This window comes from Haliotis rufescens, unplaced genomic scaffold (assembly GCF_023055435.1).
Source record: "Haliotis rufescens isolate VD_foot unplaced genomic scaffold, xgHalRufe1.0.p SCAF_11, whole genome shotgun sequence".
In the NCBI taxonomy this organism is placed as follows: Eukaryota; Metazoa; Mollusca; class Gastropoda; order Lepetellida; family Haliotidae; genus Haliotis; species Haliotis rufescens.
The window spans coordinates 875447-901160 of NW_025963791.1; the positions used below are offsets into that span (position 1 = coordinate 875447).

Here is a 25714-nt window from a genome sequence, read left to right on the forward strand (position 1 = left end):
ACCACTCGTTTCCGGGTCCCACATCTTCCACGTAATGACGTGCACCCCGTGTGTTAATTTCAAGACACATGCATCATGGCCTCCTGCGGGGAGAGGAAAGATGGATTTATAATTAAAGCTGAATGGCTTCCACGCGTCTCCACAGCGATATTTACATGCAAAGCCGGGGACCCGTCCTCTCGGCGTTTGTGCGGTTTTAGAGGGATTAATTGAGACCGAATAATGACAGGCAATGGGGTTTTTCCTAAGACTTAGCCCGTCGTAATCCGCTAACTCCGGTGTTAAAGCAGTTTGGTCTGGCCTGACAAGTCAGTGGTGAGCAGAGAGAAAGTTTTCTGACTAGGAAGCAAATTGTGGCAAATGGTCTCATGCGAATTGGCTTGATGTGAGTTACCCGGGAGAAACTTAACATGGAGTACTGCTCGACCTGCTCGCGTTGTCCATTGCCATGGAAACCAAATTTTTCATTAACCGATATCCATTGAGGACATCCTGTGGAATGATGGGACTAACTTTTTAACATTTTTAAAGGATGAGTGCATTTATTGGGACAGGTCGCTCAAAACACTGAGCGAGCTGGTAGTTTACCTGGATTCCTCACTTGTCTACCTGTAAATCGGCATTAGTCTGCTTTTCTTTGATCACACAGGTAAGTGTATACAGAGTTTGTTTTCGCACACACATGAATGTTTTATCACGGCAGGTGCGATAGGACAAATGGACACCTATAGTTAGGAACGGACTTGTATTCACCCGAGAACGGTTATTTGCTCAGTCGGTTTCTACCAAACACTTTAAGGCCGAAAAGCGTGACGAACCGAGGGTGTGATTAGTTCTCACCAGTCATACTTTTCGCCAAATACTTACAAAACCTTGGCTCAACATTTATCAAATCCTAATCATTAAATTTATATTTTTTTAACGTGAGAAACACACTTTTGAATACAAGTTAAAGGTAGAATTGTATTCGTTTACTGTGACAGCAATACAATGGGAAACAGTTGTATACCTGTATTTGATATTAGCTATACTTCACTCTTGAACGAGTAATCCCTCAAACTGTCTGTCCCAAAGTCTCGTTATTCTCCACGAACTTGGCGAACAGTTTAATATTCCCTATGTCTGGATGCCAAGAGACGAAGTGATTCATACCCGTTTCCAGGTAAGGTTGTTTTTTTGTTGCTTTATCCTGAAAGGGTTTCTGACAACGCGATTTTCAATCGATAGTTGTTATTTATGCTTTTATGGCCACATTTATGATCGTGTAATAAAAGAGGCGTGTAGATCGATAGGTTTACGTTTATTCAACTTGTCGGTGTGAAGTACGCGGCCATGCTACAGGATGTAAATATTCAATTATGGGAGCCATACAGAAAGGGTGAAGTCACAGTTGCAACAGCGCAACAGCGCATCACACAAAACAGTTGAAGGTGCATACCTTTTCACCGCCATGTGTACTATAGTTAATGAATGAAAGAAAGACTTAGTGTTTTGCCTATGAACATGGCCGAAAGATTCGCAACACCAGGCGTGAAATGAAGGTAAGTATGTTTTGTCATTCCCAAGATTCCGGAAGGCTTGAAGCACGTCCCCGAGTTGTCCTTTTTAAATGTCACTCTTCACCCATTATCTATAAATGCGACATTCTAGAGTGCAGCTGCACATACGCATCATCTACTGAATGTAGAAAGCAGAAAGTTAAAGCAAACCTGTACATGTATTGTTGGTCAAAGGTCAAGGTCAGCTATCAGATTTATTCAACTTATTTCCACTTTTCAACCGGGATGACTGAACGTGTGTTGAATGCTCTGTGTCGATTGACCGGCAAACATCGTACTCAACACAGAAAACACACCGCGCCCGAACACGACATTTCACAATTACATTTGAACATGTCGTCCTTGGTGGCTTAAGACATGTCGGTGTAACCCATACACCATTCACATGCAGCACCCATTACGCGTGCTACATATGTGTGTTCATACACATCCGTATGTAGACCTCTGTGTAATTATTCATGTAGTTATTGTGAAAGCACGCGTATATTCAAACATGTATAGTGTGCGCATGCGAAGGGCATTAGGCTGGTGCCAATTCAGATACAACAAAACAAGTTGTGTTTCATATATATGATTCAGGATCGCCTAACTCCGGGTAATTCGAAGTTTAGCTTGGATCCCCTCACCTCGAGACAACAGTAGTGTATTCCGTAGCTTGGAACATAGACTGGCTCCAGCCTTCGAAGGTGAACAGAGCCTCATATAGCAAGTTGTCCTCTTCAAAGGAAATACGTTTGTAGGTTTTTTAATTTAGCTCTAATAATTGGGAGAAAGCCAATTTGTTTAACCCATGTGCCGCGCAGTCTCCTGCTGTCAACATGGCCAGCTGTTGGTGTATGATGAGGAAAGTTAAGGTCAGATTAATTTACAAATTCTTAAAGAAAGAATAGGTCATGTGACTCCGCGTGTTCACTACATGCGCAAGTACATTTAGTTCTCCGATAAGGACGTTGTTTTTTGTGAGGTTTTCCCCAGAGCACAGTATAAAGGTTTTTGCAGACAATGTTACGAGGAAAAAACAATCGTGAGTAAAGTCGAGAGAGCGTTGTTTCATTTACCGTAAAACCTCAACATGTGCTCGTATTTCAGTTCAATGCAAAAGTGTATGCACTTTGGATTTTGCAGTCATCTACACTATGTGTGTGTTGCAAATACAATACTATTACTGGTTAGCAACAAATCATCAGCTAATTGATGGTAGAGGTGAAAAATACATATGTTTCCACTAGTGTCCAGACAACAAGTGAATGCTGTAGACTGGTGTTAAATCTGTTTCACTTGCGTCCAGACAACAAGTCAATGCTGTAGACTGGTGTTAAATCTGTTTCACTAGTGTCCAGACAACAAGTCAATGCTGTAGACTGGTGTTAAATCTGTTTCACTAGTGTCCAGACAACAAGTCAATGCTGTAGACTGGTGTTAAATCTGTTTCACTAGTGTCCAGACAACAAGTCAATGCTGTAGACTGGTGTTAAATCTGTTTCACTAGTGTCCAGACAACAAGTCAATACTGTAGACTGGTGTTAAATCTGTTTCACTAGTGTCCAGACAACAAGTCAATGCTGTAGACTGGTGTTAAATCTGTTTCACTAGTGTCCAGACAACAAGTCAATGCTGTAGACTGGTGTTAAATCTGTTTCACTAGTGTCCAGACAACAAGTCAATGCTGTAGACTGGTGTTAAATCTGTTTCACTAGTGTCCAGACAACAAGTCAATGCTGTAGACTGGTGTTAAATCTGTTTCACTAGTGTCCAGACAACAAGTCAATACTGTAGACTGGTGTTAAATCTGTTTCACTAGTGTCCAGACAACAAGTCAATGCTGTAGACTGGTGTTAAATCTGTTTCACTAGTGTCCAGACAACAAGTCAATGCTGTAGACTGGTGTTAAATCTGTTTCACTAGTGTCCAGACAACAAGTCAATGCTGTAGACTGGTGTTAAATCTGTTTCACTAGTGTCCAGACAACAAGTCAATGCTGTAGACTGGTGTTAAATCTGTTTCACTAGTGTCCAGACAACAAGTCAATGCTGTAGACTGGTGTTAAATCTGTTTCACTAGTGTCCAGACAACAAGTCAATGCTGTAGACTGGTGTTAAATCTGTTTCACTAGTGTCCAGACAACAAGTCAATGCTGTAGACTGGTGTTAAATCTGTTTCACTAGTGTCCAGACAACAAGTCAATGCTGTAGACTGGTTTTAAATCTGTTTCACTAGTGTCCAGACAACAAGTCAATGCTGTAGACTGGTGTTAAATCTGTTTCACTAGTGTCCAGACAACAAGTCAATGCTGTAGACTGGTGTTAAATCTGTTTCACTAGTGTCCAGACAACAAGTCAATGCTGTAGACTGGTGTTAAATCTGTTTCACTAGTGTCCAGACAACAAGTCAATGCTGTAGACTGGTGTTAAATCTGTTTCACTAGTGTCCAGACAACAAGTCAATGCTGTAGACTGGTGTTAAATCTGTTTCACTAGTGTCCAGACAACAAGTCAATGCTGTAGACTGGTGTTAAATCTGTTTCACTAGTGTCCAGACAACAAGTCAATGCTGTAGACTGGTGTTAAATCTGTTTCACTAGTGTCCAGACAACAAGTCAATGCTGTAGACTGGTGTTAAATCTGTTTCACTAGTGTCCAGACAACAAGTCAATGCTGTAGACTGGTGTTAAATCTGTTTCACTAGTGTCCAGACAACAAGTCAATGCTGTAGACTGGTGTTAAATCTGTTTCACTAGTGTCCAGACAACAAGTCAATGCTGTAGACTGGTGTTAAATCTGTTTCACTAGTGTCCAGACAACAAGTCAATGCTGTAGACTGGTGTTAAATCTGTTTCACTAGTGTCCAGACAACAAGTCAATGCTGTAGACTGGTGTTAAATCTGTTTCACTAGTGTCCAGACAACAAGTCAATGCTGTAGACTGGTGTTAAATCTGTTTCACTAGTGTCCAGACAACAAGTCAATGCTGTAGACTGGTGTTAAATCTGTTTCACTAGTGTCCAGACAACAAGTCAATGCTGTAGACTGGTGTTAAATCTGTTTCACTAGTGTCCAGACAACAAGTCAATGCTGTAGACTGGTGTTAAATCTGTTTCACTAGTGTCCAGACAACAAGTCAATGCTGTAGACTGGTGTTAAATCTGTTTCACTAGTGTCCAGACAACAAGTCAATGCTGTAGACTGGTGTTAAATCTGTTTCACTAGTGTCCAGACAACAAGTCAATGCTGTAGACTGGTGTTAAATCTGTTTCACTAGTGTCCAGACAACAAGTCAATGCTGTAGACTGGTGTTAAATCTGTTTCACTAGTGTCCAGACAACAAGTCAATGCTGTAGACTGGTGTTAAATCTGTTTCACTAGTGTCCAGACAACAAGTCAATGCTGTGGATTAGTTTATGATTGTTATATATTATCTTGTTATACTCATTCTGCAGTATATTTGAAATGGACCCGTGTAAACAGAAATCCATGTGTACCATTTCCTGGCACGTTATATTTTGAATATGTCGAAATAAAATCCAGTTCCTGATTTAACACGTTAAACGTCATCCGACTATGACTACCATCTAGTGTTTAATTAGAAAATGTACGGTGGATGTTTGCAGTTTGTAGAAGAAATCAAGGCGATTACTACCGCCTTCACTAACGTAACCCCATGTCGTCGCTTGTGGGGTTTACGTGAGGGGAAAAATTGAGAAATCCCCATGTCAACAACACCCATCACCTCAACGTTGCTTGACATGGCGGCAGCAGGTCGACTTGTAGAGAGGTGTGTGTGTTTGTGTGTGTGTGTGTGTGTGTGTGTGTGTGTGTGTCGGGGGGGAGGGGGGGGGGGGGGGGGACTTTGGGGAGACAGGGGGTGTGCACGTGGTAAATGTGTGCGTTGGGGAGAGAGGGCGAGAAGTGCTGAATGAAATATTTCACATCATCCCCTAGACTTGCACAAGTCTCTAAGGCAATAATTATTAATTTTATATCAAGTTCCAGAATATGTAAATAATAAGAACAAATTGTCCCAATAAGAGAGTCCTTAGATGTACTGTCCACATATCCAGACTTGCCTATTAGGAGGATAGAATTACTACACATGCATGGACTTTTCATTCAGTACAGCCTTGGAGCAAGGCTAATCAGCCCCATGCGGTGTGCATCATCAACGGGTCCTATTTGCTCGCGCGTTTGGCGGCATGGTACACGAAATTGGTTCGTGCTCAAAGTTTGCTCATTCAATTCCAAACATTTCTCTGTTTATTTATTTAATGGTGTGTTGTTACTTTTAGATCCCATATCTCGAAGTTTAAAATTGCAGTGAGAGGAAAAACATGTGAACTTGAAGTGTATTCGATATTGACAATGTTATTATGAACATGATAAATGACTCTTCAATAACAGCATAGTATACCCCTTTATCCATATTAATCGTTTAATAAGTTCCGCAATCTATAGCAAGAACACTGACACCGGTAAGTGTTCGTACAAATGAATCTTCCAATGGTAGGATGAATTTAAATATAAAGCTATCGAAATCAAATATTGGTGCTCCGTTCATCTCCTTGTTGATCGCCGTGATGCTAATCCATCCACTGGTTGTACCCGCCCAATCACCAACACAATGTCAACTAGGAGCCTACTAGCTGTGAAGTATGTAAGTAGCTAATACCTAGGACTAAGCATGTACTTAGTCATTAACAGTCGGTGAAATAACCCCAAGCCCTAACCTCCATTGTTGACCCGCCAAGACACGTACAACTTCTACCTCGTCATGTTTGGGGCTTACGCAATCAGGCAGTTCTCACATATGACTATAATCGATTCGTAAGCCGATATATAAAGGTTTATCAATCAGAATTGTATTGTGCTGTACTTAGTAATAAATGCTATCGTCGGCTTAATGCAAACTGGGTGCCTCGAGAACAGAATCCCGTCCCTGATAGATTTGAGTAGATTTAAAGTTGGAAAGTAAAAGTGTATATCATGTGTTAGCGCTCACATTTCCCAACATTTTATTGAAACGCTGGTAAAAACGATTTGTGCAATGTCAATGATAGATGGACTAATTACAGATATGTTATAGCACGACGGGGTACAGCTTCACTCAATGTACCCAGCGGGGGAAATCGAACATGACCTATGGCATGTCAAGCCATGCAGCGCTTAACCTCTAGGTCCCGCCCTGGGTCTGCACGTCAACCAGCCTCTTCTTCATCATGTGTGTGCATCGAACACTTCCTTACTTCATTGACCATGTGATATTTTTTGTTATGATGGTTGGCAAGGAAACAAAACATCCAATTATATTTATATAATTAAAATCAATTATAAAGTAAAAGACGATAAGCTGTTCGGTCTCTTTATGCTTAAAGTCTCGTGTGCAATGTGGTCACAATCGCTTCAAAGCCAGCATAGTCCGCAACCAACTAAATATCTGTAAATATGTATTCTTACTGGTGTCCTGATAACGACCAGTGTATACCCAGTGTGACAACGGCATGTTCAGGGCTCCCCGGCATGTACACACACACATAGATGCCCATTCACATTTGATGGGAGAAGGGGGGAATTAGTTAGTGATAACTCGTGTCCCTTCCTTTCCTTGTGAAGAAAATGATTAACCTAATACCTTTGGTGACAATACATATCACCTATAACAATAAGCTGTCCTTGAGGATACTCAAATATATTCACAAATCCAGTTATGTTACCATTAACGCGAAGCATTTATGTGCAAGACAGATTGGTTCGGAATTGTTCAACACAGCGGCAAGGAGATGGGTGACTTGAAGTTCCATCTCCATTTGTACTGTCGAAATGACCCAGTTTTTATTTCGTCGTAAAACGTGTAATCTAACACCTGTGGCAATGTGTAACTGATGAAATTCATGGCTGAGTGCTTCGAACGAGATAAAGCCACACACGACAATAGTCCACCTACAACAACGCATGTCGGTATCTTATCATAGTTTCTTTCTCATTTGGGCGCACTGAGTGGAACATGCTATGGCAGACATCACTCCGCCAGCAGTACTACTATTTTGTTTGTTTTGGTTTGTTTGTTGTTTAACGCCGCACTCAGCAATATTTCAGCTATATTACGGCGGTCTGTAAATAATCGCGTCTGGACCAGACAATCCAGTGATTGACATCATGGGCATCAATCCAGGCAAATGAGACCGACGACATGCATCAACCAAGTCAGCGAGCCTGACCACCCGATCCCGTTAGTCGCCCCTTACGACAATCATAGTCGCCTTTTTAAGACAAGCATGGGTTGCTGGAGGCCTATTCTACCCCGGATCTTCACGGGTCATTTTGTTTGTACTGTCACCCGTTAGAAATAGCCCATACAAGATGGATCTCGCTTCAAGTTGACTGGCAGTAATCACGGGAAGAAAATAGATGTTATTTCCTCAGTATCTGGCATTGATTACCGCCGTCTGTGGTCATAAAAAAAATGCAATCATTGAGGATGTTAATCAGCATTATATTGCACGTCAGTAGGAAACTATGTTGATAAAATGTTATAGTTGCAAATATAAAAACGATTTCACTTCATGATTGACGTCTTTGGTTTCAGACTAGATCTTAGCCTTCTGCTTCTCTAGCACAATGTTGACCTCTAAACCGGGCAAGGTTCTCAGCCCCCGCCACACAGAGATTCAGCAAACCTCCAGCCTGTCCCCCCGGGAAGCACCGCCCGTGCCAGGCCATCCCAAGGCCAAGAAGACCAGGAGTCTCAGCAGGTCCTATAGCGTCAAGGACCTCACAGAGGACGATACCGACATGTCCTCGGAGCTCTCTATTGACGACAGGCTTCCTGGTGTCCTCAAGATCTTTGGTGAGTCAGTTCTTCCTGGGGCCGAATATAAGAGCGTCCTCGCCTCCACCCGCTCCACATCCCAGGAGCTCGTGAAGCAGGCCCTTGAACGCTATGGACAACCCCCCGGGCACTATGTGGAGTATGTGCTGTGTGACGTCATAGGGCTAGTGGAGACAGCTACCCCCTCGTATTCTCAGAGACCCAGCAACAAGTGGCGAACAGTGTGTAGGCGGGTTCTTGACGACTCGGACAAACCTCTGGAGCTCCAGTCCTACTGGAAGCCTAGCAATGGCTTCTCTAGACGCTATGAACTTCACAAGAGGGCGGAGGTTGTGAGAGAACAATCAGCGGATGATACGCTAGGGCTGAATGACAATGCCAGGAAGATAATGATGGCCAAGGTGGCCCCTGGGGCTATTCCCTTGTCTGCGTCCTGGAACATGGAGACCTCCCAGTTCAGGATTCATAGTCATGACGTCAAATCTATACAAAGGGAGACAATGTCTGACGACAGCGGCGCAACAAGCTCGGATGTACGCCCTACGCAGAACCCATACCTGCTGACTCTGCGAGGCTATGACACACTCCGTGACCAGGTGCAGTATCAACTCAAGTCCAAATGTACCAAGATAGGCAGGTTTCGTGGTCATCCCTATTCTTCCGAGATTGGACTGGGAGGACCTGATATACTCCCGTTACATTGTGTTTTGACTCTGAAGAATACTAAAGATATGGGTTCTGTACATACGGACAATAGGTACTGCTTCTTTATAGAAATGGAGGTGTTTGAAGGAGCCCTGGTTGCTGTGAATGGACACCCAATAAGTGACATGGCGCACATTTATGCTGGAGACGTCATCACTATAGGCAGGTATTATATGTTCCTATACAAAGACCCATCGGGGGGACATGACATACCAGAAAGTCTGTCATGGTTCAACTCATCAGCGACTCACCATGACACGACCAAGCTAATGTCCTCCAGAGATCGAGGCCCCCTTAATGATTTCCTCAACTCCAGTCTCGGTGCGTCAGGGGATTTCTCAGCTTCGTTTGACGCAGGTGAAGGGGGCGCATCCGCCAACGAGGGTCACCAGATAACGTTTGCCTACTGCAAGGAGAAGGAGGAAGACCTAGTGAAGGCCATTCTTGACGTCCACAGCTGCAGCAGGCGGGATCACCCTCTCACGCCAGCTGTCATGTTTGTAGCCTGTCTCGACCACGCCCACCGGAAGTTCACAAGACATCACCTGAAAAACCTTCAGAGGAGAGTGTTGTTCTGTGTCAGGGAAAAAGTAGCCGTAAGTATTCAAGATGGTGTCCTACCTGTTAACTGTGAGATAGTATTTGACATGCTCTGTCATGTCTAGTGTTTCCAGACATGGGAACTGAATTACAGAAGTAGTCACGGGATAACATCGTATCGACATGGCAGTGAAGGTTAAACGGATGTGGATTCTAATAATACGTCCTGTCGAAAGGAACTTTCACCACATGTGCTGTAATATTGGTGTTTGTTATTTGACTTAAATTAAACGCTTCTTTTGTCTGATAACCCTATTATGATTATGACATTCAGTAAATGCTTTGTTTGAATTGGTTTCAAAGGTTGTCACAATATTATATAAAATTTGATCTCTTCATCATATTTCAGGATTTGGCTAAAACATTATCGTCACAGCGTTATGACAGGTAAGCTATTTCCATCATTCACAGATGTTTATTCGTGTATTCTGTGAATGCCAAGTAGACCTCTTTCTTTAAGAGACTCTGATCACTCTACAGTACAACGTTTAGAAGAAACTATATCTACTATACATGTTGTGTGTTCCAGCTCCGTATTTGACTATGGCTCACCAACGACTGACTATGACCCACTGAAGCTCCTTATCTTCTGGATGTCGAACACGGTGCAGCTGTATGTGCATGTGCTCCACGAGCTTCACGCGCACAGCGTCAACCCAGACCCCGAAGACGAGGTGAACGCAGGACTCCAGGAACTAGCCACTGGGTTGGAGGACGTCGTCAGCTTTAGCTTCCAGCAAACGGTGTACTGTGTTACAAAGGTACAAACACCGAGAAAATACGTTAAGTAGGCGGAGGCGCCGCACCACACGTAGACTAAGATATAGTCCCCGCGATACAGTTAGGTACAATTACAAATAACAATATTTCCATAAAGAAACACTGGAGCCCTAGATGGTCATTTCCATAAAAGAGCCCGGAGCCCCAGAGAGTCCTTTCCATAAAGGAGCCCCAGAGAGTCCTTTCCATAAAGGAGCCCTAGAGTGTCCTTTTCAAAAAGGTACCCCGGAGTCCTTTTCATAAAGGAGCCCTAGAGTGTCCTTTCCATAAAGGAACCCCGGAGACCTTTTCATAAAGGAGCCCTAGAGTGTCCTTTCCATAAAGGAACCCTAGAGTATCTTTTCAATAAAGGAGCCCTAGAGTGTCCTTTCCATAAAGGAACCACAAAGTGTCCTTTCCATAAAGGAGCCCTAGAGTGTCCTTTCCATAAAGGAACCCCGGAGTCCTTTTCATAAAGGAGCCCTAGGGAGTCATTTTCATAAAGGAACCCGGGGTCCTTTTCATGAAGGAGCCCTAGAGTGTCCTTTCCATAAAGGAACCCCAAAGTGTCCTTTCCATAAAGGAGCCCTAGAGTGTCCTTTCCATAAAGGAATCCCAAAGTGTTCTTTCCATAAAGGAGCCCTAGAGTGTCCTTTCCATAAAGGAACCCCGGAGTCCTTTTCATAAAGGAGCCCTAGAGTGTCTTTTTCAAAAAGGTACCCCGGAGTCCTTTTCATAAAGGAGCCCTAGAGTGTCCTTTCCATAAAGGAACCCCGGAGACCTTTTCATAAAGGAGCCCTAGAGTGTCCTTTCCATAAAGGAACCCTAGAGTATCTTTTCAATAAAGGAGCCCTAGAGTGTCCTTTCCATAAAGGAACCACAAAGTGTCCTTTCCATAAAGGAGCCCTAGAGTGTCCTTTCCATAAAGGAACCCCGGAGTCCTTTTCATAAAGGAGCCCTAGGGAGTCATTTTCATAAAGGAACCCGGGGTCCTTTTCATGAAGGAGCCCTAGAGTGTCCTTTCCATAAAGGAACCCCAAAGTGTCCTTTCCATAAAGGAGCCCTAGAGTGTCCTTTCCATAAAGGAATCCCAAAGTGTTCTTTCCATAAAGGAGCCCTAGAGTGTCCTTTCCATAAAGGAACCCCGGAGTCCTTTTCATAAAGGAGCCCTAGAGTGTCTTTTTCATAAAGGAACCCGGAGTCCTTTTCATAAAGGAGCCCTAGGGAGTCATTTCCATAAAGGAACCCCAGAGAGTCCTTTTCATAAAGGTCTCCAAGAGGGTCCTTTTCATAAAGGAGTCCTAGAGAGTCATTTCCATAAAGGAGCCCTAGAGTGTATAGCTGGTTGCACTTGATGCTGAGTATAGCTGATCGCACTGGGTGCCGAGTATAGCTGGTCGCACTGGGTGCCGAGTATAGCTGGTCGCACTGGGTGCCGAGTATAGCTGGTCGCACTGGGTGCCGAGAATGCATAAAGATTTGGGTAAAAGATCTTGCTGACTGTCACCTGGTCGGCCAAGGTACCCTAACGGAGTGAAACACTTCTCAGACTATCGTTTATTGCACGATTATTTTCCGACTGCCTTGATGCATCATATCTGACCATTGCGTAATAACCCACGAATGCATTAAATCACACATACACACTGAATTCTACAAGTATGTATACCATGGGTTCTCCCTCAGATTCTGTACCACGTGGTTGGGAAGGTGATGGACAGCAACCCCTTCTCCGGCAGCGAGACGTGGGAGAAGGACGGCATCGGACACGTCCTCAGTGTGCTGCAGACAACCCGAAACATAGCATCGGAAGTCAGACTACACAATGACGTCATGAGACAGCTGATGACGTATCTCTTGTTCTTCCTTAGCACATCTTTGTTCAATAGGCTTATCACTACAGGTAAGGTACCAACAGTCACTTAAAACTAAACAGTATAAAAGTAGGAATCTCGAATATCAATAAATCAAATGTCTTATTTTCATGTTATAGAATCATTTGTGTTCAAAAGAACAGGGCAGAGTAGTGTAGCTGTCAGGTAATTGTTGGTATTGACTGCAGAGTCTGATGCACAGTACTACAACTGGACGTTCGGGGTGCGCCTCCAGGCCAACCTGTCTCGGCTTGAGGAGTGGTCAGCCAGCAAACAGCTGGACAGACAGTTTCACCAAGTGTCGCAGCCCCTCACAGCCGCCGCCGACGTTCTAGCCATGTCCAAGAATATTCTTGTGAGGGTGAGTAGTGCCTGCCTTGGTGAGATGCCACGCTGGTCCTTCCTTCACACAACCATACCTGTAATGTAATCACACTAAAGTAATACTGAAAATGTTGTAAGGTTGGATGTTTGTCAATGATTCCAGATGGACTGGCCAGCGTTCCGGACCCAGTTCAGTTCCCTGAACGAGTCTCAGCTGCTGAAGCTGCTACGGGGCTACCAGCTGGGGATGAAGAAGGCTGCACCCTCTCACTGGTTTCCCCCGGAAGGGGGCGTCAGCAACCCCAGGGATGAAGGTACAGGGTTGCTTCTACTGTCAAAGTTTTTTGCCACATCCACACTCCATTGCCATTTCCATTAATTCTGTTTGTGTACGAAGTTAGTTCCCGTGGCAACTGTCTTGTATATTGTATATTTTTATTCGTTGGTGTTGAATTACAGATTTGCCAATAAAGCTGTCCTCACATCCAGCGTTCGCTCTTCCCAAAGAAGGATGTCCCTTGGATCTCACACAGACGTTTCCGGAGGGGTTCCTGGAATACCTGGAACACTTCCAAACTGTATACGGAGCAGAAGACGGTGAGAGATTATATTCTGAAGCACCGCAGAGGCTGAACTGGGACTACACACGTCCCAGAAATGCAACTGACAGTATTTCTATCAAAGACGAAGCACCATTTCATATCTTGTTTTGTATATGCCACAGTACTCAACTTTTGATAGGCATAATGAGACATGTCGTACCTTTACAAAACTCATATAAGCTGAAGTTGAAAGTGTAATATCTAATACCATTCGTATGAGCTGGGTGAGGTGAGATGAGGTGAGGTGAAATGGGGTTTAACGTCGCATCCAAGATTATTGCACGTGTGACGTGTGTGATCTGTGTGTGGCTGTGTGTGGCTGTTTGTACTAGTCGGAACTAATGCCGATTTTATAGTGCTAGCCCACTGAGACACCATGCCGCAGTTTAACATGAATACCCAACTCAGACACAGTATACTGACTCCGAGCCGACCAGTCCTTGTTTTAGCATCTTGATTCCGAGCTCCATGCAGGGTAACAAGTACCATCTTTTAACGTCTTTTGGTCAGACGCAGCCCATGATCGAACCCCAAACCTTCCACTCTCAGGCGGACGCTCTACCACCAAACCACGGAGGCGGTCCCATTTGTATGACATCTCCAAGCAATTAGTCACAATCATGCCACACCTGAGTACTCAGAATATCCCCATCATAAGTTTTGTATTCTATGATTTTGTAATTGTTCCTGTTGGGCAGATGACAGCGACAGTGGCCTAAGTGTGAGCAATACCCCGAGAGTACCAGAAGCCAGACCACGAGACTCCAAGACTTTCTTTAATATTGACTCTCCTAGAGGGAGCCACCAACATGAGCCCCAACAAGCGGACAGAGTGCCCCCTGTACGCCCTACACGGTCGTCAAGCAACGTCAGATCTTCAACAACCAACAGAAACCAAGGTCAACAGTGGAGGACTAGGTCACAAGAACGACCACCTTTACCGTCAAACAGGTCAAGGTCAAACGGAGATTACAGAGTTCAAGGGAACAATAACGCGACAGATTTTCCAATTTCCAAACGGAAGACAATAACCCGTGTCCCTCCTTTAGATTTATTTAGAGACGGTGACGTTAGTAGTAACACTTCAACAGCACCTTATAACAAAACAAAGTCGCGATCTACTGATAGTTTACTTCAGGGCATATCGACAGATAGCTGTGATACTGTTCGTCAGAAGTCCATATGTAAATCCCCACGATCTGCTGGCCCCAGTGTTAGGGTGGGGCGCACTGGTGTCAACTATGATGACGTGTCAAAGTTCCCTGAGGATGTGTACGTAGAAGTACAACGATTTGACTCCCGCAACAACAACGTCGCCCAAACCTTGAAAGTCTTGTCCCTAGAAGATCCAACCAATGTCGGTATGTATGGAGCTCTGCACCCAAGGCTTTAGGTGATTGGCGATACTTTATTCATGTTCATACCCATTATAAGAAAGACAACTGAATTATTAAATAACACACTCTATATATAATAATATACAGCAGCGTCTTGTAGTCAAAATATTAATTAATATTATTCAACCCCTTATAGCATTTAATACTTACTGGTCTACTTGATTCATTTTTGATGAGTTAAAGTTCAGTCACATTTACAAACAAATACCAGTATAATTACAAGTTTCTTGACGCATCTTGTCTCTATTCATCCCTTGTCGATACGCTGAGTATATTCCCATCAGGTAAGCTGTGTCCTGGGAACGACCCACCTTCAACCCGTGGGACTGTCACTGTTTACCATAAGCTTTACTTACATTCCAGAATGAAGGGTAAGCCATGTTTGCTAATCAGTCTTCAGACAGGTAATCTGGGTACAGGCTGCGTGTGAAGGCGTGTATGCATGGCTGCTACTGCTGGGTGGGGGTCAGGCTTATATATGCTGCTTGCCTCGGTGTCGGGTTGTATAACACTCTTGAATAGTTCGCTGTATCGCTGTGCATCCATCTTACAAACATCTACATATTCTTCATTTCTCAGAAGGTACCGGGTTGTCGCTAAAGGTGTATTATAGATGGCTATAATTCTAGTGCTGAGTGACACACAATTACACATACGTTGTGATCATATAATACCCTATCACATGTGATCAGATAATAGCAACAGTTCTCTGTGATTAACTGATTACGTAATACCCCGAGGTTTTTTGTGATTACATCTTGCCGCATTTGATCAAATTACACATCCACGTGTGATCAGGTAATACCCATCCACAAGTGATCAGGTAATGCCCATCCACGTGTGATCAGGTAATACCCATCCACACGTGATCAGGTAATACCCATCCACGTGTGATCAGGTAATACCCATCCACGTGTGATCAGGTAATACCCATCCACGTGTGATCAGGTAATACCCATCCACGTGTGATCAGGTAATACCCATCCACATGTGATCAGGTAATACCCATCCACGTGTGATCAGGTAATACCCATCCACGTGTGATCAGGTAATACCCATCCACGTGTGATCAGGTAATACCCATCCACGTGTGATCAGGTAATACCCATGCACGTGTGATCAGGTAATACCCATCCACATGTGATCAGGTAATACCCATCCACATGTGATCAGGTAATACCAATCCACATGTGATCAGGTAATACCCATCCACGTGTAATCAGGTAATGCCCATCCACGTGTGATCAGGTAATACCTATCCACGTGTGATCAGGTAATACCCACCCACATGTGATCAGGTAATACCCATCCACATGTGATCAGGTAATGCCCATCCACGTGTGATCAGGTAATGCCCATCCACATGTGATCAGGTAATACCAATCCACAGTCCCATACAATCAAATAATATCAATGTCATCAACTCGTATCAAAAGTCGCTCACGATCCACCAGTGCCCATTGTACCCCTTTAGCCATCAGTATCCATTGTACCTCACGCATCAGCAGTACCAAGTGTACCTCACGATCCTTCAGTATCAAGTGTACCTCACGATCCTTCAGTATCCATTGTACCACACGATCCTCCAGTATCCATTGTACCTCACGATCCTTCAGTATCCATTGTACCTCATGATCCCCCAGTATCCATTGTACCTCACGATCCTTCAGTATCCATTGTACCACACGATCCTTCAGTATCCATTGTACCTCACGATCCTTCAGTATCCATTGTACCTCACGATCCTTCAGTATCAAGTGTACCTCACGATCCTTCAGTATCCATTGTACCACACGATCCTTCAGTATCAAGTGTAACTCACGATCCTTCAGTATCCATCGTACCTCACGATCCTTCAGTATCCATTGAACCTCACGATCCTTCAGTATCCATTGTACCTCACGATCCTTCAGTATCAAGTGTACCTCACGATCCTTCAGTATCCATTGTACCTCACGATCCTTCAGTATCCATTGTACCTCACGATCCTTCAGTATCCATTGTACCTCACGATCCCCCAGTATCCATTGTACCTCACGATCCTTCAGTATCAAGTGAACCTCACGATCCTTCAGTAGCCATTGTACCTCACGATCCTTCAGTATCCATTGTACCTCACGATCCTTCAGTGCCGATTGTACCTCACGATCCATCAGTGCCCATTGTACCTCTTTAGCCATCAGTATCAAGTGTACCTCACAATCCTCCGGTATCCATTGTACCTCACGATCCTTCAGTACCCATTGTACCTCACGATCCTTCAGTAGCCATTGTACCTCACGATCCTTCAGTATCCATTGTACCTCACGATCCATCAGTGCCCATTGTACCTCTTTAGCCATCAGTTTCCATTGTACCTCACGATCCTTCAGTATCCATTGTACCTCATGATCCTTCAGTGCCCATTGTACCTCACGATCCATCAGTATCCATTGTACCTCACGATCCTTCAGTATCCATTGTACCTCACGATCCTTCAGTATCCATTGTACCTCACGATCCTTCAGTATCCATTGTACCTCACGATCCTTCAGTATCCAATGTATCTCATGATCCTTCAGTATCAAGTGTACCTCACGATCCTTCAGTATCCATTGTACCACACGATCCTTCAGTATCCATTGTACCTCACGATCCTTCAGTATCCATTGTACCTCACGATCCCCCAGTATCCATTGTACCTCACGATCCTTCAGTATCAAGTGTACCTCACGATCCTTCAGTATCCATTGTACCACACGATCCTTCAGTATCCATTGTACCTCACGATCCTTCAGTGCCCATTGTACCTCACGATCCTTCAGTATCGAGTGTACCTCACGATCCTTCAGTAACCATTGTACCTCACGATCCTTCAGTGCCCATTGTACCTCACGATCCATCAGTGCCCATTGTACCTCTTTAGCCATCAGTATCAAGTGTACCTCACAATCCTCCGGTATCCATTGTACCTCACGATCCATCAGTGCCCATTGTACCTCTTTAGCCATCAGTATCAAGTGTACCTCACAATCCTCCGGTACCCATTGTACCTCACGATCCTTCAGTAGCCATTGTACCTCACGATCCTTCAGTATCCATTGTACCTCACGATCCATCAGTGCCCATTGTACCTCTTTAGCCATCAGTTTCCATTGTACCTCACGATCCTTCAGTAGCCATTGTACCTCACGATCCTTCAGTATCCATTGTACCTCACGATCCATCAGTGCCCATTGTACCTCTTTAGCCATCAGTATCAAGTGTACCTCACAATCCTCCGGTATCCATTGTACCTCACGATCCTTCAGTATCCATTGTACCTCACGATCCATCAGTGCCCATTGTACCTCTTTAGCCATCAGTTTCCATTGTACCTCACGATCCTTCAGTAGCCATTGTACCTCACGATCCTTCAGTATCCATTGTACCTCACGATCCATCAGTATCCATTGTACCTCACGATCCCCCAGTATCCATTGTACCTCACGATCCTTCAGTATCCATTGTACCTCACGATCCTTCAGTATCCATTGTACCACACGATCCTTCAGTATCCATTGTACCTCACGATCCTTCAGTATCCATTGTACCTCACGATCCTTCAGTATCAAGTGTACCTCACGATCCTTCAGTATCCATTGTACCACACGATCCTTCAGTATCAAGTGTAACTCACGATCCTTCAGTATCCATCGTACCTCACGATCCTTCAGTATCCATTGAACCTCACGATCCTTCAGTATCCATTGTACCTCACGATCCTTCAGTATCAAGTGTACCTCACGATCCTTCAGTATCCATTGTACCACACGATCCTTCAGTATCCATTGTACCTCACGATCCTTCAGTGCCCATTGTACCTCACGATCCTTCAGTATCGAGTGTACCTCACGATCCTTCAGTAACCATTGTACCTCACGATCCTTCAGTGCCCATTGTACCTCACGATCCATCAGTGCCCATTGTACCTCTTTAGCCATCAGTATCAAGTGTACCTCACAATCCTCCGGTATCCATTGTACCTCACGATCCATCAGTGCCCATTGTACCTCTTTAGCCATCAGTATCAAGTGTACCTCACAATCCTCCGGTACCCATTGTACCTCACGATCCTTCAGTAGCCATTGTACCTCACGATCCTTCAGTATCCATTGTACCTCACGATCCATCAGTGCCCATTGTACCTCTTTAGCCATCAGTTTCCATTGTACCTCACGATCCTTCAGTAGCCATTGTACCTCACGATCCTTCAGTATCCATTGTACCTCACGATCCATCAGTGCCCATTGTACCTCTTTAGCCATCAGTATCAAGTGTACCTCACAATCCTCCGGTATCCATTGTACCTCACGATCCTTCAGTATCCATTGTACCTCACGATCCATCAGTGCCCATTGTACCTCTTTAGCCATCAGTTTCCATTGTACCTCACGATCCTTCAGTAGCCATTGTACCTCACGATCCTTCAGTATCCATTGTACCTCACGATCCATCAGTATCCATTGTACCTCACGATCCCCCAGTATCCATTGTACCTCACGATCCTTCAGTATCCATTGTACCTCACGATCCTTCAGTATCCATTGTACCACACGATCCTTCAGTATCCATTGTACCTCACGATCCTTCAGTATCCATTGTACCTCACGATCCTTCAGTATCAAGTGTACCTCACGATCCTTCAGTATCCATTGTACCACACGATCCTTCAGTATCAAGTGTAACTCACGATCCTTCAGTATCCATCGTACCTCACGATCCTTCAGTATCCATTGAACCTCACGATCCTTCAGTATCCATTGTACCTCACGATCCTTCAGTATCAAGTGTACCTCACGATCCTTCAGTATCCAATGTACCTCACGATCCTTCAGTATCCATTGTACCTCACGATCCTTCAGTATCCATTGTACCTCACGATCCCCCAGTATCCATTGTACCTCACGATCCTTCAGTATCAAGTGTACCTCACGATCCTTCAGTAGCCATTGTACCTCACGATCCTTCAGTATCCATTGTACCTCACGATCCTTCAGTGCCCATTGTACCTCACGATCCATCAGTGCCCATTGTACCTCTTTAGCCATCAGTATCAAGTGTACCTCACAATCCTCCGGTATCCATTGTACCTCACGATCCTTCAGTACCCATTGTACCTCACGATCCTTCAGTAGCCATTGTACCTCACGATCCTTCAGTATCCATTGTACCTCACGATCCATCAGTGCCCATTGTACCTCTTTAGCCATCAGTTTCCATTGTACCTCACGATCCTTCAGTATCCATTGTACCTCATGATCCTTCAGTGCCCATTGTACCTCACGATCCATCAGTGCCCATTGTACCTCACGATCCTTAAGTATCCATTGTACCTCACGATCCTTCAGTATCCATTGTACCTCACGATCCTTCAGTATCCATTGTACCTCACGATCCTTCAGTATCCAATGTATCTCATGATCCTTCAGTATCAAGTGTACCTCACGATCCTTCAGTATCAAGTGTACCTCACGATCCTTCAGTAGCCATTATACCACACGATCCTTCAGTATCCATTGTACCTCACGATCCTTCAGTATCCATTGTACCTCACGATCCCCCAGTATCCATTGTACCTCACGATCCTTCAGTATCAAGTGTACCTCACGATCCTTCAGTATCCATTGTACCACACGATCCTTCAGTATCCATTGTACCACACGATCCTTCAGTATCCATTGTACCTCACGATCCTTCAGTGCCCATTGTACCTCACGATCCTTCAGTATCGAGTGTACCTCACGATCCTTCAGTAGCCATTGTACCTCACGATCCTTCAGTGCCCATTGTACCTCACGATCCATCAGTGCCCATTGTACCTCTTTAGCCATCAGTATCAAGTGTACCTCACAATCCTCCGGTATCCATTGTACCTCACGATCCATCAGTGCCCATTGTACCTCTTTAGCCATCAGTATCAAGTGTACCTCACAATCCTCCGGTACCCATTGTACCTCACGATCCTTCAGTAGCCATTGTACCTCACGATCCTTCAGTATCCATTGTACCTCACGATCCATCAGTGCCCATTGTACCTCTTTAGCCATCAGTTTCCATTGTACCTCACGATCCTTCAGTAGCCATTGTACCTCACGATCCTTCAGTAGCCATTGTACCTCACGATCCATCAGTGCCCATTGTACCTCTTTAGCCATCAGTATCAAGTGTACCTCACAATCCTCCGGTATCCATTGTACCTCACGATCCTTCAGTATCCATTGTACCTCACGATCCATCAGTGCCCATTGTACCTCTTTAGCCATCAGTTTCCATTGTACCTCACGATCCTTCAGTAGCCATTGTACCTCACGATCCTTCAGTATCCATTGTACCTCACGATCCATCAGTGCCCATTGTACCTCTTTAGCCATCAGTTTCCATTGTACCTCACGATCCTTCAGTATCCATTGTACCTCATGATCCTTCAGTGCCCATTGTACTTACGATCCATCAGTGCCCATTGTACCTCACGATCCTTCAGTATCCATTGTACCTCACGATCCTTCAGTATCCATTGTACCTCACGATCCTTCAGTATCCATTGTACCTCACGATCCTTCAGTATCCATTGTACCTCACGATCCATTAGTGCCCATTGTACCTCACGATCTTTCAGTATCCATTGTACCTCACGATCCTTCAGTATCCAATGTATCTCATGATCCTTCAGTAGCAAGTGTACCTCACGATCCTTCAGTATCAAGTGTACCTCGCGATCCTTCAGTGCCCATTGTACCTCACGATCTTTCAGTATCCATTGTACCTCACGATCCTTCAGTGCCCATTGTACCTCACGATCCATCAGTGCCCATTGTACCTCTTTAGCCATCAGTTTCCATTGTACCTCACGATCCTTCAGTAGCCATTGTACCTCACGATCTTTCAGTATCCATTGTACCTCACGATCCTTCAGTATCCAATGTACCTCACGATCCTTCAGTATCCAAAGTACCTCACGATCCTTCAGTATCCATTGTACCTCACGATCCATCAGTAGCCATTGTACCTCACGATCCTTCAGTATCCAATGTACCTCACGATCCTTCAGTATCCATTGTACCTCACGATCCTTCAGTATCCATTGTACCTCACGATCCTTCAGTATCCATTGTACCTCACGATCCTTCAGTGCCCATTGTACCTCACGATCCTTCAGTATCCATTGTACCTCACGATCCTTCAGTATCCTTTGTACCTCTTTAGCCATCAGTATCAAGTGTACCTCACGATCCTTCAGTATCCATTGTACCTCACGATCCTTCAGTGCCCATTGTACCTCACGATCCTTCAGTATCCATTGTACCTCACGATCCTTCAGTGCCCATTGTACCTCACGATCCTTCAGTATCCATTGTACCTCACGATCCTTCAGTATCCATTGTACCTCACGATCCTTCAGTATCCATTGTACCTCACGATCCTTCAGTATCCATTGTACCTCACGATCCTTCAGTATCCAGACTTCATGAACCCTCAGTATACACAGAACCGTATATCTTATTTACTGCTTTGGTTACTGATTTGAAGTATTTCATACAAGACACTAACTGCAGTCACCAGGGCTGTTCATCTGATTTATATAAGTGTCAACCAAATTGTACATCTCTTAGGTTTGTAATACTTTTGTTTTTCTTATTAATGCATATTGTTCATTCCACCAAATTGATATAAAGAAATGCTCCCTGGTATATTGGTCGGTGAAACATGTTTGGTGAGCATTTGCTGTGATGTACTCCACCACGTCGACAAGCCATCTGCAGCTGATACAAAGACCTAACATTCCACTATCAGTACATATTGTACTCAATGATACTCCACGTTCTTTAGAAAATAGAAACTGTGTATGATATACCAATACCTATTAAACCTGTAGTTCCCAGCTGTTCCAACTGTCTAGTGGGATGAATGACATGTATGCCACTAATCTCGATTCTCGAATGCCCTTCGCATTATCCTTCAATGAAATAACGTCTGTAAATTATTTACTTTTTATTGGAAAGGTTAAAGTGGACCAAAAATCCATGTATTCATATAGTGGTTGACTAATTGTCAGGTGCCAAGCAACACACCCCTGGAGCGTATAACAGCCTCTCCCCCAGGAACCGCCGGTCACTCCCCTACGACGAGGTGTTTCTCCAGGACATCCCTGGGGATGTGGTGACGGTGGAGCTGGACAAGGGTGACTCTCAGCTGGGACTGGGGCTGATAGATGGGCTGGTGAGGGTAATACAACACGAGTACGAGTGTAACCCACCGTGGAGATCCGGGGTAGAATAGGTCTTCAGCAACCCATGCTTTATGTCAGAGGCGACTAACGGGATCGGGTGGTCAGACTTGCTGACTTGGTTGATGCATGTCATCGTATCCCAGTTGCCTAGATCAATGCTCATGATGTCAATCAGGGGATTGTCTGGTCCTGGCTCGATTTCTTTTCAGACCGACGTCATGTAGCTGGAATATTACTGAGTGCGGCGTTAAACAACAAAGAATCTAACAAAACGAGTGTAACCGAGCCGCAAGGGGGGCAGTAGTACCCTGCACTTGGCATTGTCCTGACTGTTGAACCCCCTGGGCTCTCCACTAGATCCATACTTTGGTTGGGGTCCTACTGTTTAACGTCCGGAAGTTAAATAATGTAGTGCAGTCAGTCAATAAAACATGTCTTTCTCAGTTTGGAACGATTGTGACATCATATTGCTAAATAATTTGATACTTAACACGATTCGTATCTCAGTAACTTTGTTTACTCAGCAATATTTCAACTATTTCAGCAGTATGACGTCGGTCTGTAAATAATCAAGTCTGGACCAGACAATCCAGTGATTGACACCATGAGCATCGATCTAGCCAATTTGGATACGTTGTGATGCATCAACCATGTCAGATAGCTTGACCACCCGATCCCGTTAGTCGTACCTTAGGGCAAGCATGAGTTGCTTAAGATCCATTCTAACCCGGATCTTCTGGGTATATTTCAGTAACTGTTTTGTGAGGTATCCTTCCATTCTGTACGTTTCTCTAGATAAGTATGAGTCGTATTTAACGTTAAAGCCCATTTCGATCCGAATCCTGTTCCCCAAGGGTACAGCAAAGGAGACTAATATTGGTGTTCCCCGCCGTAGAATGGATTAAATGTGTCTGAAACAATTAGCGTGAAACCACTCTCATCTAACAATAAAGACATGATAGGACAAACCGGCCAGTTACAAGTGCGTTCTGTTTTAGGTATAACAAACTTGTTGATAACTTTTTCAATATGTAACGTATGGGCTTCCAATACACGATTTCATCCCTAGATATGACATATAAAACCTTGCAAAGCAAACCTAGGCAATATGTGAAAGACATAGCGTATCCACGTGTTACAGTACACGCCGCTGAAGTGCCCGGGAATCTACGTGAAGAACCTGCTGCAGGGCAGCCCCGCCCACCACTGTGGTCAGCTGAGCATCGGGGACAGGATTCTGGCCATCAACGACCATAACATCGCCTGCCAGGACTACCAGAGGTCAGTTTTCTTTGGTGCAATCATTACATAATGTTTGCATCGTCAAACTGTACCTATTTGAAATAAAATGAATGGCAAGTTCTATAGATGTATAGGTTATCGACGAAACTCTCCTGCAACAGATTCATAACAGACAAAATAAGTCGACTGCGTGGGGATTGGGGGACACTAAGCACATCACAATGTAATTGAACCAACTTTTCGCCATTATTTCATAGTGATAAACGTACAGGATATGTACCAACATACAAAACGTTTAGGGTGTATGTATTTTGGGGTTTAATGACAGAGCTTCTTGTATATGATTTTGTTTAAAAAAAGAAGAGGAATATTTCATCATTCAAATACATATAAAAAACATTAACCGTTTCTTAAAAACATTTTGCAACACAAGTTAACAGTGTTTACAACACATCAGATTGTCATAGGGATGTGTCATCATCCTGTTTTCTGCCCTTCAGTGTGATGACGTTATTCCGGACGTCTGGCCCACGACTGCAGGTGGTGGTGGTCAAGTCAGAGCAGGCAGTGGTCGACATGATCTCTGCTGCCAAGTGCTGATGACCATGGGTCGTGAAGAGGGGACGCTCAGGGGCAATACCGGCTTAATCTGGGACCACTTGGGATGTACCACGTGCTATGCTTTCAGATATCAACGACTTCAGAATTTGTGTAAATATACAAATGGATCTGCATCTGTGTGAAACCAGAGTGAGTTCAACTGCATAAAACAGTATTTATTATAGTTATGTTGTGTATCAGCTTGAAGCTTTCACTCAAAGTGACAGAGGTCGTTCACATCAACTACTTGGGTGAATCCCTGTACTGGTATTGTGTGGCTTCAACCCACAATCAGCGGATCCTGGACAGGCTAAGGGATACAGCTCTGCACAGTGTATTGAGGCATGGAATACCAGATGTTACACATCACTTCGTCCTGACTTACCACATTTGCTCAGGGAACAGATACTGTGATACATAATCCATACACGTACATAATAATGTCTGCTATTAATGTGATAGTATGTTGCCATAAGTATTTGGGAATCACCTTGTTTATTTTGTTATTAATTTAAGTCACAAACTTAAGTCTCAAAATCTGTCTTCAGTCTCAAAATCTGATGGACATGCAATATGATCTCACAGTTTGGGGACATTTATTCTTGTATAGTTCCAGAATTCTGGACACTTTTGGAGAACTTTTCAACATACCACAAATGTGTCCAGCCATCCATTGACTACATCAGCCTTGTTACTAGGTTGGAATGTAATATGAATATATTTATTTATATATAATTGTTTATTCCAGTGTTATGTTTCGAAATGAAATACCTTTTCTTCAAATATGATGTTACCCAAAGAAAGCCATTTCAGTTTTGTTTTGTTTTATCGTATGGATCAACATATCGAGGAGATACTGTTGTTGCTACATTGATCCATTTGCTTCCTTAATTGTAAGAAATCAAATGTATTAGTTATAGTCAACACTGAAAAGAGAGAAAGTAATAGGGAGTGAGTGAATAAATGTTGTTTTACACGACAGGCAA

At 44.0% G+C, this 25714-nt stretch overlaps 1 protein-coding gene across 3 annotated transcripts; it reads left to right on the forward strand.

The window, feature by feature from the left end:
• Nucleotides 1-410: 410 nt before the first annotated feature.
• LOC124144590 (ras-associating and dilute domain-containing protein-like) lies at nt 411-25714 on the forward strand. Of its 3 annotated transcripts, none has more exons than XM_046514078.2 (12): nt 411-649; nt 8135-9678; nt 10032-10069; nt 10212-10443; nt 12128-12344; nt 12504-12676; nt 12803-12953; nt 13099-13236; nt 13940-14602; nt 22713-22876; nt 24028-24167; nt 24629-25714. In XM_046514078.2, the coding sequence occupies exons 2-12, from the start codon at nt 8167-8169 to the stop codon at nt 24726-24728; spliced, it is 3528 nt and encodes a 1175-aa protein (XP_046370034.2). In that variant the 5' UTR covers nt 411-649; nt 8135-8166; the 3' UTR covers nt 24729-25714. The 3 variants fall into 3 exon arrangements, with proteins under 3 accessions (XP_046370034.2, XP_046370035.2, XP_048248066.1); XM_048392109.1 differs by lacking the exon at nt 411-649 and adding an exon at nt 1357-1541; XM_046514079.2 differs by lacking the exons at nt 24028-24167; nt 24629-25714 and adding an exon at nt 15002-15009 and having other exon boundaries at nt 22713-22839.